This window comes from Antechinus flavipes, chromosome 5 (genome assembly GCF_016432865.1).
Source record: "Antechinus flavipes isolate AdamAnt ecotype Samford, QLD, Australia chromosome 5, AdamAnt_v2, whole genome shotgun sequence".
NCBI lineage: Eukaryota > Metazoa > Chordata > Mammalia > Dasyuromorphia > Dasyuridae > Antechinus > Antechinus flavipes.
Window position 1 is genome coordinate 238,681,445 of NC_067402.1, and position 16,708 is coordinate 238,698,152.

The 16,708-nt window shown below is 34.3% G+C and overlaps 1 protein-coding gene across 1 annotated transcript in view; it reads left to right on the forward strand.

The window, feature by feature from the left end:
- Window positions 1-396: 396 nt before the first annotated feature.
- The window catches only part of RAB21 (RAB21, member RAS oncogene family), a 33,283-nt gene continuing 16,971 nt past the window's right edge, over window positions 397-16,708 (forward strand). The window contains exons 1-3 of the mRNA XM_052000775.1: window positions 397-566; window positions 12,661-12,720; window positions 15,892-15,999. Of these exons, the coding sequence (XP_051856735.1) occupies window positions 405-566; window positions 12,661-12,720; window positions 15,892-15,999 (330 nt within the window). The 5' untranslated portion in view covers window positions 397-404. The remainder of the gene's footprint in view (window positions 567-12,660; window positions 12,721-15,891; window positions 16,000-16,708) is intronic.

Here is a 16,708-nt window from a genome sequence, read left to right on the forward strand (position 1 = left end):
CACGCTAAGCAGGCGTCATTAGAGTCTCATCCAGTCCCCCAGCGGCAGTTGGTGCAGCTCTTCCGGGCTGCTCCCATAAACCCGCCCCATCGCGTCACCTGAACACTGCGCGTGACGTAGGAGGAAGAAGACGCCATTAGAGGCAGTTGTATTGGAAGCGCTTTTCCTCCTTGGCTCCTGACGTGGAGCCCCGTCTCTTTTCGGACCTTGGCTTGGCGCTGGAAGTCCTGTTTGCCCGTAGGGGCCCGGCGTCGTCGCTATCATAGTTGTTGCTGTCAACAGGGCCCGGCCTGAGCCCACGGGCGGCTGCGGCTGCGGCTGCGGGACCAGGCCTCGGATGTGAAGGCGCCGTAGGGGCTGCTCTTGGAGGTCGGCTCTGCTCGGAGGGGCGGCGGGTGGGCAGGATGGCGGCTGTGGCGGCGGCGGCGTCCGGGGCCGGGGCGAGCAGTGGCCGAGCCTACTCGTTCAAAGTGGTGTTGCTGGGCGAGGGCTGCGTGGGGAAGACGTCGCTGGTGTTGCGCTACTGCGAGAACAAGTTCAACGACAAGCACATCACCACCCTGCAGGTGCGCACCGGGGCCCAGGGGAGGCGGGGCAGGAACCGCGCCCCACCGCAGGACGCTCTGTCACCTTGGGGCGCCGGAGATAGTCCCTTTGCGGCCTCGCCACGCTTAGGCCAAACCCGCCTCGGAGCACGCTTGCCCCTTAGCCTCTCTTGTCGTGCATGTTTCCCGTCTACCCTTTTTCAGCAGCGCGTCTCCTTTTCGTAGGTCGTGTCTGTCTGTAGTGAACAAGCGTTTTTGAGTTGTCTCCAAAATCTATGAAAGCTTTAAAGATGTTCCACGACTTTAGAGACAGTTGGTATTAATGATTAGTGTTTACTAGGTGCTTGCTAAATAAAATATTTATTAAGCTTTTACTATGTGCCAACTAGATTGAGAAAGTCATAGAGCTTTGCCTTGTGGCATAGAGATCTAAGGGTTTATTTGCAGGGTAATTGAAGTATCTGCTAAGCACTTACCTATTGGCTAAATAAAGCCTTAAGGGCTTACTTACCATGTGGCAGAGATAAAGCCTTTACTCAGGGCTTATTCTGTGTCTGATAGATGAAAACTTTATTAATTGATTTCTGTGAGATAACGTCTTTATTATGTTCAAGATAGAGAAAAACATTTATTAAACTTATTTTTTTGTGGCAAATAGTTTCTTTAAGCATCTGCTGCCAGGTTCTGTGGAGATTCAAAGAAGCAAAAGCCAACTGCCTCTGCCCTCTGTGAGAATATTCTATTGGGAGAGATCTCATGCAATTAGCTAAGTTTTGACAGCGGTTGGGTAGTGAGCGTCTTAGGAGTGAAATGTTTTGGCTTTCTGAAGTAAGGGACTTGGATTGATTCCTGGTTGTGTGAAATTGACATCTAACTTAAGAGCTTGGTGATGACTAAGTGTTTATGCAAGTTCCATTTTGTTCTTCCTGTCTTATATTCCTAATGGCAGAACTGGACTCTAGAAATGACCTGGTAGTTTCATTTATTGCTTGTGTCAGGGCTATGAAGCCAGCCAGATAGAAACTTAATACAGTTACTCTCTAAAATTAAGAAACTTAGAACTGTAACTTATATTTTATAAGTTCTTCTGTGTTACTTTATATGATAAAAGTGCATTTCATTGAATTATAGAGTAAACAGTAGGGAAGTGGAGGTAAAAGTGTATAGCTTTCCTCCTCCTCCCCTAGGAAGGCTTGGTATAGATCTTACCAAGTAACTTGGGCAATTTTCCTGGTCCTCAGTTTCTTCATCTGCAAGATGGAATAGATGTTCTCAGACATCTCTTATAGAACTGTCAATCCTGTGTAAAATAGTCAAATAAGAGACTAATACAAAAGCAAATAAAATTTTTGATTAGGAGAGTTGTTTTTTTCCTTTAAGTCAGACAAACTCTATGAAATTTTCTGCTTGAATTTGGATCCAGTTTTGTAATAAAATGAAAAACCATATAAAATGGTTTTTGAACTTCAAAATATTATATAAAATGCTAGCTATTATTGCTGTCATAAGTTCCAGTAATTGTGTATAGGAGGGGGTGTATGTATGTATTTCACATTACCCACATATTACAGAGTCTTAATTTTTCCATTGCAGGTGATTCATGTTTGTTTAAAAAATTCTAAATCTCTAATGTACTTGAAATAGTCTTAATTCTGGCAAATAGGGACTCTTTAATGACATAGGTAAAAAGAGAATTGGGCTAAAAGTGAATTTTGGTAGTTGTATATTCTAATATATTTACTCTTGCAAGAGTCATTATGTTCTAAAGAAATTATAATTTAAACAGTGTAACAAATAGGAATCTTAAGTCACAGGTCACTAAACTATAAGATAAATAAGAATCAAGGACTACAGAAACAGCCCATTAAACAGATCTATAATGTAACATGTTTTGAATGACACTTAAAACATACCTTCTTGCTGTTCTAATGTGAACATAGAAGTTTTGAAGTTTTTAGGTTATTTCGAACATTTGGCTTCCATTATTGAACATAAAATAATTTAGTACTTTGATTTTAATTGCTCCTACCATCCACTACATATTTAAACCAGACAGGAGATGGTGACTATGTGTTTCTCTGTACCAGGTGACACTTAGGCTATGTAAGGATTGAGAGAAGTTGGAGACTTCCAACTTTAACTAATTAAAACCTGTGAGTATGTGTTTTAATCTAGGTGAAACTAAAGTTGAGAATATCTTGTTTCAGAATTTATGTTTAAAAAATATTTTATATATATGTAACTATTTGTATATATGTATGTATACATATAAGTTCTAGCAATATATTGGGACATTTTTATGTTGGATTGTTTTGGCCTAGACTTCATGTTTCTGTCTTTTCAAAGAGCACCATAGTCTAAAAAGATGTCACTGTTTTAATGGTAAAATTTGAGTACTGGATTAAGTTCTGTGGTATTGTGTGACATAGGAAAGTCCCAGTATAAAACGAAGAAATTTTGTAAAACTCTTGGATTTTTTAATTGAGATTGTGTAATAAGTTTGACTTCAGAGTGACAAAAATCCATGTACTTTTGATTTACAAATAGAGGATAAATTTGATACTGTGGAATGAGTACTAGATTATGATTCAGAAGATTAGGATTTTAGTCCTGCCGTTGCATGGGATTGTATGGCAGGCAGGAGTTATTAAGCATCTATTGATTAGGGTGCCAGGCATTCTGCTGAAAATTTTACAAATTTTATCTTGAATGATTCTCATAATAATTTGGGAAGTAGGTGCTATTTTTACATCTGAGAAAATGGAGACTGAGAGAAGTTGCCTGACTTATTGTGTGAAACTGGATTTGAATTTGATCCTCCTTGACTCTAGACACATGGTCAGATACAACTTGTGAGTGCTAATTTTTTCATTTGTAAAATTGGGATTCATTTAATCTCTCAGAGTTCTAGGCAACTCCAAGCTAATAAAATTAAGTTGATGTTGATCTTTTGAAGTGGATAGGATTTTTGCACCAGGAGTTCTAAACTCCTGGTTTGGATCAAAACCTTTTTTTTCTTCCTCTTTCCTTGTGGTCCTAAGAAAAAAATTTTAAAATACCATTTTCTAAATGAGTTGATCTACATCCTCAGAGCAAGCCTGCAAATTAAGATCTAGGAACTGATTCTGCAGTTTCCCAGATAGATTCAGGTTAATGTAACCTAACAAAAGATTTGATATTTTGAACTGGGATAACCAATTTGAAGTTGATCAACTTTTAGAAGTCTAAATATAACTTTACTACCTTTACAAACTAGGGCAAGTAAGTGTGACAATACATGTTTTGAGGGTGTCCACAAAGATTCCTTGTTAAAGGTATTCACAGAGATTACTTTGGCTCTCTATCCTTTTGATTGCTAAGTTAGCTGTTCTTTGTGGCCCAGGACAGGAGAGAGATATAATGGGTAGAGATGGGCTACAGCATATAGCAACCATTCTGTGGATACTGGTATAGCTCCTGGGCAATCTAGACCATATCTTGTGGTTTTTCATCTTCACTTTCTTGCATATCACCTTATCCGTCTCTCTAAAAGAGGAGAATTTGTGCCCAGGGAATATTGAAGGAATTGGATGAGGACCTGTGTCAGCCTAGGCTGGTCCTTTGAAGAAATTATGGGATGACATGATGCAATAACCTAGGATTAAAAATATATATTATATACTCTAGGAAAAAGAATCCACATCCTTCGAGGTCAAAAAACTCACTGACATTAAAAAAAAAATGAGATGACATCTTTATGTTTGTGTTTTAGCAAGTAAAAAAATTGGAGACATGGAAAGTTTGGATAATTTTAGGACTAAGTTTGATCTTGCTCAAATGAAAACCTGGTAGTCACTTAATTGAATTAATGGTATAGGTTTTTTGTTTTGTTTTGATTTGTGTTTCACTATGGTAGAATATTTGTTTTGTACTTTTTGGTCATTTAAAGGATTTGAAAGATTTTGCTTTGGTAAACTGTTTAGATCCTGACCAGAAATTAAGCACAGATAGTAATAATGTTTGCTAGATGTGACCATTCTATGAGAGTAAACTATAATAATAAAAATGTAGAGGAACAAAGATTAGGTCGTCAAGAGGCAAGATATCTTGAAATTAACTTTGGTTATAGTGGGTGAAAAAAAAAATAAAGATACATTTATCTGCTACATTCTATTGACTTTTCTCTCCATAGTGTATCTAATCTTCTTTTTCTATTTCTTCTGCTATTACCTTGCCTTGATTTCATTCCATTTCATATAGAATATTGCAATTAAATTGCCTCTTGATGAACTGATCCTTGTTCATCTACATTTTTATTATTAGTTTATTCTCAGTCATATGTAATTAATTTTTTTAAAAAATGCATAACTTCTTTTATACTTATCCCTTTCTTGCACAATAATTTTCACTTATTTTTGTTGTTTACTGAATAAAATCCAGACTGTTTGACTTGATTCTCCCTTTCACAGTGTGACTCTGATTTTATTTCTTAGTTGTCCCCCTTACATATAAGATATATTTTTCAAATTATACTATTTACTGTTTCCAAAGCCCATTTTGTCTTTCCCTCTCACTGTATTCTCCCTAATTCCTAGAATGCATTCCTTTGTCTCTCTCTTTTGAAATCCTTTCTGTTCTTCAAACCTTCATTGAAAGTAATCTTCCCCCTCCTGGAATCTTCATATAGCCTTTTGTAATTATATATTTTATGCTTGGTTTTGTATGTAATTTATTTGTATGACCTCTTGCCAACTAGATTTATAAGTTCCTTGAGGGCAGGGAAATGTGTCTCCAGCACATGAATATTATTTGAAATACTTCAACCTACCTTGAAACTACTCTCATAAGACCATATCATGCTGCAATTTGTTAGCTCAGTGTGCTAAAGAAGTAATACTAAGAAAAAAAAAAAAAGTAATACTAGGCTCTCCAAAGCTATGTCAGTTAATCGTGAACTTTCTGTTTAGAGGTAGAACTAACACACCTAGACTCTGCTACCTCAAAACCAGTGTGCTTTGTGTGGAAATATAGCTGACACTGAAAATAGGATGTTAAGAAAATTGGTTCTGATTGCATGCATATAGAAAAAATCTATATTGGTAGTTGCACAATTTAAAAACATTTAGGGGGAAATTAGAGGAACTAGAAAACTTCTATCACTTTGGGTAAATTTATAGGTGGATATGTGGAAAGATGGCCAAACATTAGACAGGATAAGAAGGCATAAACTAGGGCAAGGCAGAACAGGTCTTTTCCTTCACCATAACAGCCCTTTGAGTACTTGAAGGTAGCTCTGATTCTCTGCCTGAATCCCATTTCTTCCTTCCTTTTTTGGAATTCTTAGGGATCCAGGCTGGGTGTTTCAGTTATAGAAGAAGTATATGCAAGAAATTGCACCTACAAAAAGCACAATTTAGAAAGCAGATAAAAGAGTCATTCAGTTTATTTTTTGAAGTTTTATTGATGTATTTTGTTTTTACAACACATTTACACATTCTTCCTTTTCCTCTTCAGAGATCTCTTATAACAAAGTAAAACAATTAAACTAAATTAAAAATACAGTGACCTCATCTAAAAGTATATGCAGCATTCATATCTGTAGCATTTTTTTTAAATAAACAAGTTTATTTTCTCTCTACTTATCCATCACTCTTACTGAAAGAAAAAAGAGAAAAGAAAAACAAATTTCTTCTAACAATTACCATAAGTCAAGCAAAACAAATCCATCATTGGCTGTATACAAAAATATACATGTTCCATTCTGTATCGTACATCTGCTGCTCTTTGTTAGGAGACAGTATATTTCACCAGCGATCATAATAACTCTTAGAACTTTCAGCGTTGTTCTTTACAATATTGTCATTGTATAAATTGTTCTAGTACGTTATCAGTTTGTAAAAATCTTCAAAATTGCTTGCAATATTGGTATTATAGGATAAATATATTTAATGATTCATTATGTCCTCATTTCATACAGCATACTAATATTCCTTCAAGTTCATATAACACAACTTAATCATTTTCTAAAATACTTTTAGCATAGTATTAATTGTATTTTAGACCCTTAAAACTAGGTTAATGTTTGTTTCTTAATGAAAGGATTAATTATAAGGTTTTTTTAAATAGTGAATTTAATCAGTACATGTAAAATAATTTCTCTTAGATTCTTTTCAGGTGTACATTGTGGATCTGAGATAAATACATATGCATTGTTGGGTTAGTCATTTTTTAAGCATCTAGTATTTCAGGACATTGTTATGCCTGTAGCACTTATCAAAAAAGCAAAAGACACAGTCCATACCCTTAATTTTAAGATATTCTTGGGAAGGAGCAATGTATTTAAAAGTTAACATTGTAATAAAACATTATACAGTGAGAGTCAAATGAATTGGTAAAAGATGGGTGAGCTGAGGCATGAAGGTTGGATAGTATTTAGGTACAAGAGGAGACTTGAGACACCATAGGGAAGCAAAATCATATCATAAGTCACTTCACCTTCAGTTTATCTCATGGTATTTATAACAATCCTTTTGTGAGAGCAAAAACAAAACCAAAAAAAAAAATCACCAAAAAGAATAAATGATGTGAATGCCTATAATTTGTTTGGAGGATGCTTGAGCACACTGTGCATGAAGTCTTTTTTCTTTAGAAATGGTTAAAATATAGAAAGAATAATGAATTGCTACAGAGTGAAATAAATAATTAGTTAACTAGCATTTATTAATCAGAAGAAGATAATGACCATAGTAATGGTAACATTAAAAGGTAGTAAAACTCCATTTAATTATAGTAACCAATATTGGTTCTTGAGAACTAGGATTTACTTTATCTCTGGCAATAAGGATTGGTTGTGGAATGTGATATGTACTCTCTGGCTAGGTTGCTAGTTTTATTTATATGTATTATAACTGATATAAAATTAAGTGACAATAATAGTTAGACTGAATCAATTGATAGCTTTTTTTTTTTTTTTTTTTTTTTGAGCAATGAAAAGACCTTACTGGTAAAAAAATATTTTAGATTTAAGCAAGAAGTCTTAGGAATTTGTTATTGTTGTTTCTTACTGAAAACTATAACTAGTTCAAGGAGCCAGAAATTTTTTGTTATGGTTGGTGTATTTTAGGAATAATCTGGATACATCTGTGATTTCCAGAGGATGCTTTTTGTTTCAATCTGAAGATGAAAATGCTCAGTGTTTTCACAAGTTATATTTTGTTGTTATTTGTTTCAGTTATGTCTGATTCTTTGTGACCCCTTTTGGAGTTTTCTAGGCAAAGGTTAAGGTAGTAGTTTATTATTTCCTTCACCAGGTCATTTTTATGGATTAGGAAACTGAAGCAAAGTGACTGGCCAGAGTCATATAAGTAGGAAGTAAGGTCAGATTTCAATTCAGATCTTCTTGACTACTCTAGATTTGGTAACTCATTTCCTATTATTTTATATACAGAGTATTATATGATTTATGTTGATGTCTTCTCCCTAGACTTTAATCTTGAAAATGAGGAAACTTATCTTAAACGTTAATTCTCCTTAGCAAACTCTGAAAACAATAAGTCCTTAATGCATAGAAACAATTAAACCATAGTTTATTGTGTTTTCTGTATTTCTGGGGTCTTGTTGAAATGTGATCAATTCAGAAGTCTGTAATAGATCCATAAAAATGGTGGGGTAGAAATAACAAAGCAAGAAAATGCAGGTCAAAGTCCCATCATTGTGTTGATGGGGGTCCAAGTAGCAATTCCTAATTTGAAATGTGAGGCACAAGGCTTAAGACAGATAGGAAGAATTTACAATGCTCTTCTCTTTCCCAAAAAGTACATTTATTTACTACAAGAAAAGATTGTGGACAAAATGAAGAGGTAGAACATCAGGATACCAGGAGTAATAAATATGAAATAGCTTCAGGATAGCAATAAAAAGAATATTACAGTTAGTGAGGAAGGGGATTTTAACAATTAACAATGGAAGACATTTGTAGGGAATTCACATTTAACCAGGATAAAGGGAACGTACCCGTGAGGTGAGAGTATGCCATTGACTTGCAGGCTAAATCCATAGAGGAGTTTTAGCAGACTAACCACAGAGTTTTGCAATGGATTGAGTAGTGGGCTAACCATAAAGGCATTTAGCATCCTAAAAGAGTTAGCTATAACAAGGAGAAAGACACCATGAAGCATGGGGGGAGGAGGTGAGAAGAAAACCATCATGAGGCAGCACACCATGGTGGGCTAACCCCTAAAAAGGATTGAGCAAAAATAGAATAGGTCTTGAGCCTTTTTAGGTGACATCATAACTTGGTTATCTGATTGGATACAGAAAGATGCAGTTTCCAAAGATCTTCTGCAGGGATGGGATTGTTATCAAAAGTCCACTTGAACAAAAGACCTACTTAAGAACAAAAGGCTTACTTTAGGATGAGATCATTCTTTTGTATCCCTTCCCTACTTCCCTCAGGGAGTATTATAATCTTATCTATACTTCAGGCTTTCTTTGCTAACTCATTTTAGCTTCCCTTGTTACCTTGTTCTTCATCTGTAAAGTCTTCTCCAAAAATTCAGTGATAGAATGATCAATTATATGAGTTAGAGGAGGTCAGAATAAAATTGTATTGAGCTTTTATTTTCAAGTTGGTTATTTTGGGAGATAGTGGTTTTCTTGGAGTTCTTCAACTATAGACTTTAGCCACTTACTGATTATGTTGTAGAGGAGATTCATGTATAAGCTGGACAATGTAGCTTCTGAAAACTCTTTAAATTTTGTGAAAAAGGATGAAAAAAGGACCATTGAGATTTAGTAATTGATATTATTGGTAGCCATAGACAATTTCAGTAGAATTTTTAGAAACCTCAATCATGATTGAGCCATCATGACATTTTAATTCCAGGTATACTGCATTAGAAAGTTGAAATAGGGTTAAGAAAAAAGATATAGGCTGATTTTCTTGTGCAGTGTAAGTGGAGAAATATGTATAGAAGAATTGTAATGTTTAACATATTGGATTACTTGCTGGGGAGGGGGTGGGAGAAAGGGAATGAGAAAAAAGTTTGGAACACTAGGTTTTGCAAGGATGTTGAAAATAATGCATATGTTTTGAAAATAAAAAGCTTTATTGAAAAAAAATCCTTAAAAAAAAATACAGGAAGAGTGGCTTGATTGGATAAACTGTTCCCAGAAGAGATCTGTGCAGAGGTGACACAATTTACAGCTGTTAAAGAGATTTATTCTCAAAGTATCTGAAAGGGGTTGGCCCTAAGCTTCAGGAAAAATGGACCCTGGACCTCATCTTTGTAAAAATGTTAACCAAGAGAATATTAATAGCCACCAACCTGGATGGTTACTTAACTGCCTCTATAAAATGTTTGCTCACTTAGAGCAGCTAGGTGGTGCAGTAGATAGAGCACCAGCCCTGAAATCAGGAGGACCTGAATTCAAATCTGATCTCAGACACTTAACACGTCCTAGTTGTGTGACCTTGGGCAAGTCACTTAACCCCAATTGCCTCAGGGAAAAAAAAGAGAGAGAGAATACTCTGCTCACTTCTCATAAACATCCTTTGATGAAAAATAGGCTTATATAATTGACTGAAAGATGAGAGTACATTATTTCAATGTTAACGGTTTTTTAAAAGAAAATATTCAGCAGAGCAAAATATTAGTCACTTTTAATACTGTCTTATGAAGTGTCTTATATGTATGTCTGAAGATTATAATGTTATGCCACAGTTTTCTTTAACTGTCCTGACTCAGTTTCCTTGTACAAGTTTCCCTTGTCTCAGTCTCCCTAATTACTCCCCTAAGCTGTAAATCTCCCTCTGGCCCATGAAGGCTGAGGACCAATTAGTCTAAGGTTATAAATTATTAGCCCAAGCAAGATAAACAAGAGAGTAGACCTCCTGATTATCTTCTGTCCTTGAGAATTTACAACATCCCTCTAAAATATTCCAAGATAGTTCACTAACATCTTTATCTCTGGGTATTCAGACATCCTGTCTCTGGGTTCCTTTTTGATTGCCAGCTGGGCTTCCCGCTCTTTCCTGCTCTTTCCCTCTTCTTTGTCTCTAAAAGGTATATAAAGGTTAGAGATTCTCCATTCATGGTTGGAGAATGGCGGCTGGCGGTGGATGCTGGACGCTGGATTCTTTGAGATGATAGTCTCCTCCAGACCTGGGACCAACATGAATTCCTTGGTCCCAGTATATCTTTATCTCTGTCTGACTGGATAATTTGAGACGAGAGTCCTGTCCAGTCAATCTTACTCTCCCATTAATAAAATATTAAAAACTCTCTAATCTCTCTCCTGCCTCAGTTTCTCTGGCATTACAATAAGAGTCTTTGAAAATGTTAAAACAAAAAGTTTTAATTCGTGTCTTGATTAGTCTCAAAATGTAATGACAATATGTATGCTTACCAAAAATATTTGCCAATATTATAGAGAACGTATAGCATAGTGTTTAAATGGGAGAGGATTTTTTTTCCCCTATTTTATAGGCCCCCCTGTTTTTATGAAAATGTAGTGATTGTATTAGGCCCTTTAAATTGTAGTCATACATGGGTTCAGTTTAACTATCCATACAGGAAAAAGCAAGTAGAGAAAAAAGAGCAGTTGTCTATATTACCATGTATGCTTGAATGGATAATCTATAGAATTAGTCCATCAGTATAAATATTCTGAATAGGCACTGCAAATATATATTATCTTAATCTTAGAATTGAATAGTGGGAGAAAGGATTGGATCCACATCTTTGAGATATAGTGCCTCAAAGAGGCCTTTAATGGCCCCAAATCTCTTCCTGAATCATGGCCCAATATTTAAACAACCATATTTTTCTTGTGTTACTATAAGTGACTATGAGATATAGAATGATTCCGCCATTTCTGAAGAATGAAAATTAAAGGCTCCCAAAGGACAATGGAGTAGCACATGATGGATATGAGCAAGATGCAGTATGATACTGACCAAGAATTATGCAAGATAGGAATAGTATAAAGGTAGTCATTGGAAAGATTTATGATCAGGAAAGTACATCTTGTCTTGTAGTAAGAATAAGGGATAGCTGATAAATGTACTCTCATTTTACATTGGCATGCACACAATGTCAGGTTATCATAGTACAATTGAGCCGTTTATGGAAGATTTGGGGGAATAAGGTGGCAGAAGTTTTATAGGATAAAGATACAGGTGGGTACTATGACTTTCATTTTTGAAAGGAGTTATTTACATTGCTAAGATTAGAGAAACATATATTTGTGACTCTAGCCAAATCTAATAAATTTAGTTCATCATTAAGTTGTTTTTCATCAAAGGCAAGCGATGTCTATAAAGTAATGTCTTTTTTTGTGGTCTATAAACTGGATCCATAGGCATTTTGCAAAGGCTATATTGTTCAAATAAATAAAGTATTCAAAATGAAGACTTAGAGAGTCTAAAACCCTTTTGGACATATGTTTTGATATACATTTTATATTTAAAAGGATCTACGTTTTTCCTCTGGTGTGGGTAGGTAGTCTCTTCACTACCCCATAAAGCAATTCCTACTGTAACTTTATAGATGATTATGTAGAATTTTTAATCAAAGTCTGTTGTAAAGTCTCATTTTATAGTCATACTTTGTGTTCTGTGGTGCCATTAAAAGCTCCTTGAGGATGGGACCAGATTGTTTTATATTCATTAAATACAGGGCACGTTGAATGTACAATATCCTTTTCACTGTGACTTTCCCCATTGTTTCAAGATATCATGGGTTGACATAATAAATGGGAATTTTTGTGGAAGCTGTAGACATACATGTGAAGGCTAACTGATGATACAGAAAAGGTTTAGAAATGTGTAAGATGAATGTATATCAACCCATATTTTACAATAAAGTACTTTAAACATCCTATAAAAGAAAAAGAAAAAATTCAGACTTTTTAATATGAAGGGAGGGCCAAAAATTTTTACCTGAGTTTTCTAGATCCAGAAGGGATGCTACAGTATGGAAGGGATAACCGTAGTTGTTCACTAATTTGAATTGAAACTTATTTTTCCCTCTTCAGTTTTTAATCATTTATATGTTCCTTAGTGTAAAGATGAACATGATATATAATATTCTTCTTTATAGAACCCAATAATATTGTAAATGTATTTCTCTTCTAGGCATCTTTCTTAACAAAGAAATTAAACATTGGTGGGAAAAGAGTAAATCTTGCAATATGGGTAAGTTAACCATCTGTATACGGTAAATTTGGGTGTTTCTGAAATTGTTTAGTCTAAATAATTAGGAAATTGGGAATTAACCAAAAATTGGTTAATTAAGTTAATTCTTTCAGTTTAAAATGTTTTTTATTTTTTTTTTTAAATTTATTTTTAATACATATTGCTTTATGAATCATGTTGGAAGAAAAAAATCAGAGCAAAACAGAAAAACCATGGGAGAGAAAAAATAGAAAAAAGAAGTGAACATAGCATGTGTTGATTTCCATTTGATCTACACTGCCTACAGATCAGAGAAGACTACCAGGAGACCCTGGAGAAGGGCCGAATTGCCTAGGGATTGAATTTTCTGAATACAAATACTGTTCAGAGTCTATTAGAATTGCTTTGGATGTTTAAAATGAAATTTTAGAAATAATGCATATGTTTAAATAACCAAACAACATCCAAAAATATTTATATGTATACTTTTTTTTAATATGTATACATATACAGTTATCTTGTTGCACAAGAAAAATCAGATCAAGAAGGAAGAAAAAGAAAAACTGAGAAAGAAAACAAAATGCAAGCAAATAACAGAGAGAAAATGAGAATGCTATGTTGTGTTCCACACTCTGTTCCCATGGTTCTCTCTCTGGGTGTAGTGTCTCTCTTCAGATGGCACAAGTGGAACTGGTTTGAATCATCTCATGTCAAAGAGAGCCACATGCCATATAGTTGTGGCTGTGTATAATGATTTCCTGGTTCTGCTCATTTCACTTAGCATCAGTTCATATAGCCTCTCATCCTCATCCAAGCGTCTCTGAAATCCTGCTGGTTGTTTCTTAAAGAACAATAGTTTTCCATAGTATTTATATGCCATAATTTTATTCATCCATTCTCCAATTGATGGTCTCAGTTTCCAGTTTCTTGCCGCTATAAAGAGGGCTGCCACAAACATTTTTGCACATGTGGGTCCCTTTCCCTCTTTTAGGATCTCTTTAGCATATAATCTCATTAGAAACACTGCTGGATCAAAGGGTATGCACAGTTTGATAATTTTTTGAGCATAGTTCCAAATTGCTCTCAGAATGGTTGGATCTATTCACAGTTCTACCAACATTGTATCAGTCCCAGTTTTCCCACATCCCTTCCAACATTCATCATTATCTTTTCCTATCATTTTAGCCAATCTGACAGGTGTGTAGTGGTATCTCAGAGTTGTCTTAATTTGCATTTCTCTGATTAATAATGATTTGGAGCACCTTTTCATGTGGCTACAAATGGTTTCAATTTCTTCATCTGAAAGTTGTCTGTTCATATCCTTTGACCATTTATCAATTGGAGAATGACTTGAACTATTATAAATTTGAGTCAATTCTCTATATATATTTTAGAAAGGAGGCCTTTATCAGATTCTTTGGATGTAAAAATGTTTTCCCAGTTTATTTCTTCCCTTCTAATCTTGTCTGCATTCGTTTTGTTTGTATAAAAAATTTTTAACTTAATATAGTCAACATTATCTATTTTATGATTAATAATGATCTCTAGTTCTTTTTTGGTCAGAAATTCCTTTCTCCTCCACAAATCTGAGAGGTAAACTATCCTATGTTCTTCTAATTTGTTTATGGTACCATTCTTTATGTCTAGATAATGAACCCCTTTTGACCTTATCTTGGTATATGATGTTAGATGTGGGTCTATGCCTATTTTCTGCCATACTAATTTCCAATTTTTCTAGAAGTTTTTGTTAAATAGTGTATTTCTTAATCCAAAAGGTAGGGCCTTTCGGTTTGTCAAATACTAGATTGTTATAGTTATTGGCTATTTTGTTCTGTGAACCTAACCTAGTCCACTGATCAACTTCTCTATTTCTTAGCCAATGCCAAATGGTTTTGATGATTGCTGCTTTATTATATAATTTTAGATCTGGTATAGCTAGGCCACCTTCATTTGCTTTTCATTAATTCCTTTGAAATTCTTGACCTTTTGTTCTTTCAGATGAATTTTGTTATTTTTTCTGGTTCAGTAAAATAGTTTCTTGGGAGTTTGATTGGTATAGCACTAAAATAAATAATTTATGGAGTATTGCCATCTTTATTATATTTGATTGACCCATCCATGAGCGTTTGATATTTTTTCAATTGCTTAGATCTGACTTTATTTGTGTGGAAAGTATTTTGAAGTTTTGCTCATGTAGCTCCTGACTTTCCCTTGTCAGATAAATTCCCAAATATTTTATATTATCAACAGTTATTTTAAATGGAATTTCTCTTTGTATCTCTTGCTATTGGATTTTGTTAGTGATGTATAAAAATGCTGATGATTTATGGAATTTATTTTGTATCTTGCAACTTTGCTAAAGTTTTTTAGATTTTTAGTTGATTCTCTGGGGTTTTCTAAGTATATCATCATATCATCTGCAAAGAGCGATAATTTGGTTTCCTTATTACCTACTCTAATTCCTTTAATCTTTTTTTTTTAATTGCCTAGGCTAGCATTTCTAATACAATATTGTATAGCAGTGGTGATAGTGGACTACCTTTTTTCACCCCTGGTCTTATTGGGAATGGTTCTAGTTTATTCCCATTACATGGGATGCATGCCAATGGTTTTAAATCGATGCTACTGACTATTTTAAGGCAAAACCCATTTCTATACTCTCTAGTGTTTTTAATAGGAATGGATGTTGGATTTTATCCATCAAATGTTTTTTCTTCATCTATTGAGATAATCATAGGGTTTTTGTTAATTTGGTTATTGATATAGTCAATTATGCTAATAGTTTTCCTAATATTGAACTAGCCCTGTATTCCTAGTATAAATTTTACTTGGTATTATGTATTGGTGTAATCCTTCCTGGGGAAGGATTTTATATTTTTAAACTTTCTCATTCATAGTTTGTTTTTGAAGGGTGCCATAGCAAATAATTTCCCTTTCCAACTTTTTTCTTTTCTTTTCTTTTTTAGCCTTTTAGACTTTCTAAAATATCTATTTACTTTTCGCTTTTGAGTAAAATACCCTGAACATAATTAAATTTTTGAAGATTTTGTTATATCAGGTAACTTCTGTATGTAAGTAAGTTAGAGGAAATCATGCAGATTTACTTACTGTAGAAATAAATTTTAAAATTTAACCATTTTAGATTCTCCCTGTCTTAGTATTTCCATTGTCCTCCTATGTTATCTAATCTAGGACACAGCAGGCCAAGAGAGGTTCCATGCATTGGGTCCAATTTACTACAGAGATTCAAATGGAGCTATTTTAGTTTATGATATAACAGATGAAGATTCCTTTCAGAAGGTATTGTTTATCTTTTTGCTGATAAATTATATTTAATATTTTATAGTCATACATGTGAGACTAGTTTTTGAGGACATGCATTTTTTTGTTTTTGTCTTATCTCTATGACCTGGTATAATGCTTTCTGCATAATATGTACTTAATGTTTCTTAAATTTACTGACAGTTCATTAAATATAGGATAAAGATATAGCCAAAGAAGTAGGTTTTTTTAAGTGCTGAAAGAACTAGTTGACTCTTAGCAAGTAGTTTTGCCTTTTTTAATCTTGCACATTTTTTCTTGGTTGAAAGCAATATGAAGACATGCTCATTAGCCCTTCACTGCTAATAACTAGTAGAAAAATATTATCCAGAAAGAGAAAAAATTAAGTGAAAAGCAATCAGTAGCTGTTAGAATTGTTGTCTTGGTGTAGTTGTTGTTTGCTCTTAATATTATTCCTCCTTAGCCAATTAGGTGTAAGTAATTTAAAGAACAAAAGAAATAATATTTTGTCTGAGTGACGGTGACTTAATGGGTTGGGAGGATCTTTTGGATGTTTAGCAATATAATAAGAGTGCTTAAGAAAAAGGCAAGGAGCTAGCAATTTTATGTGATTATGTAATTTATATTATCATGTAAAGAAATTAAAATAAAAAAAATCTCGTTATCAGGTCCATAAATAAGTGCAAGCTACATTTATTAGAATAAATCCCATGTGAGTTCTGTCATT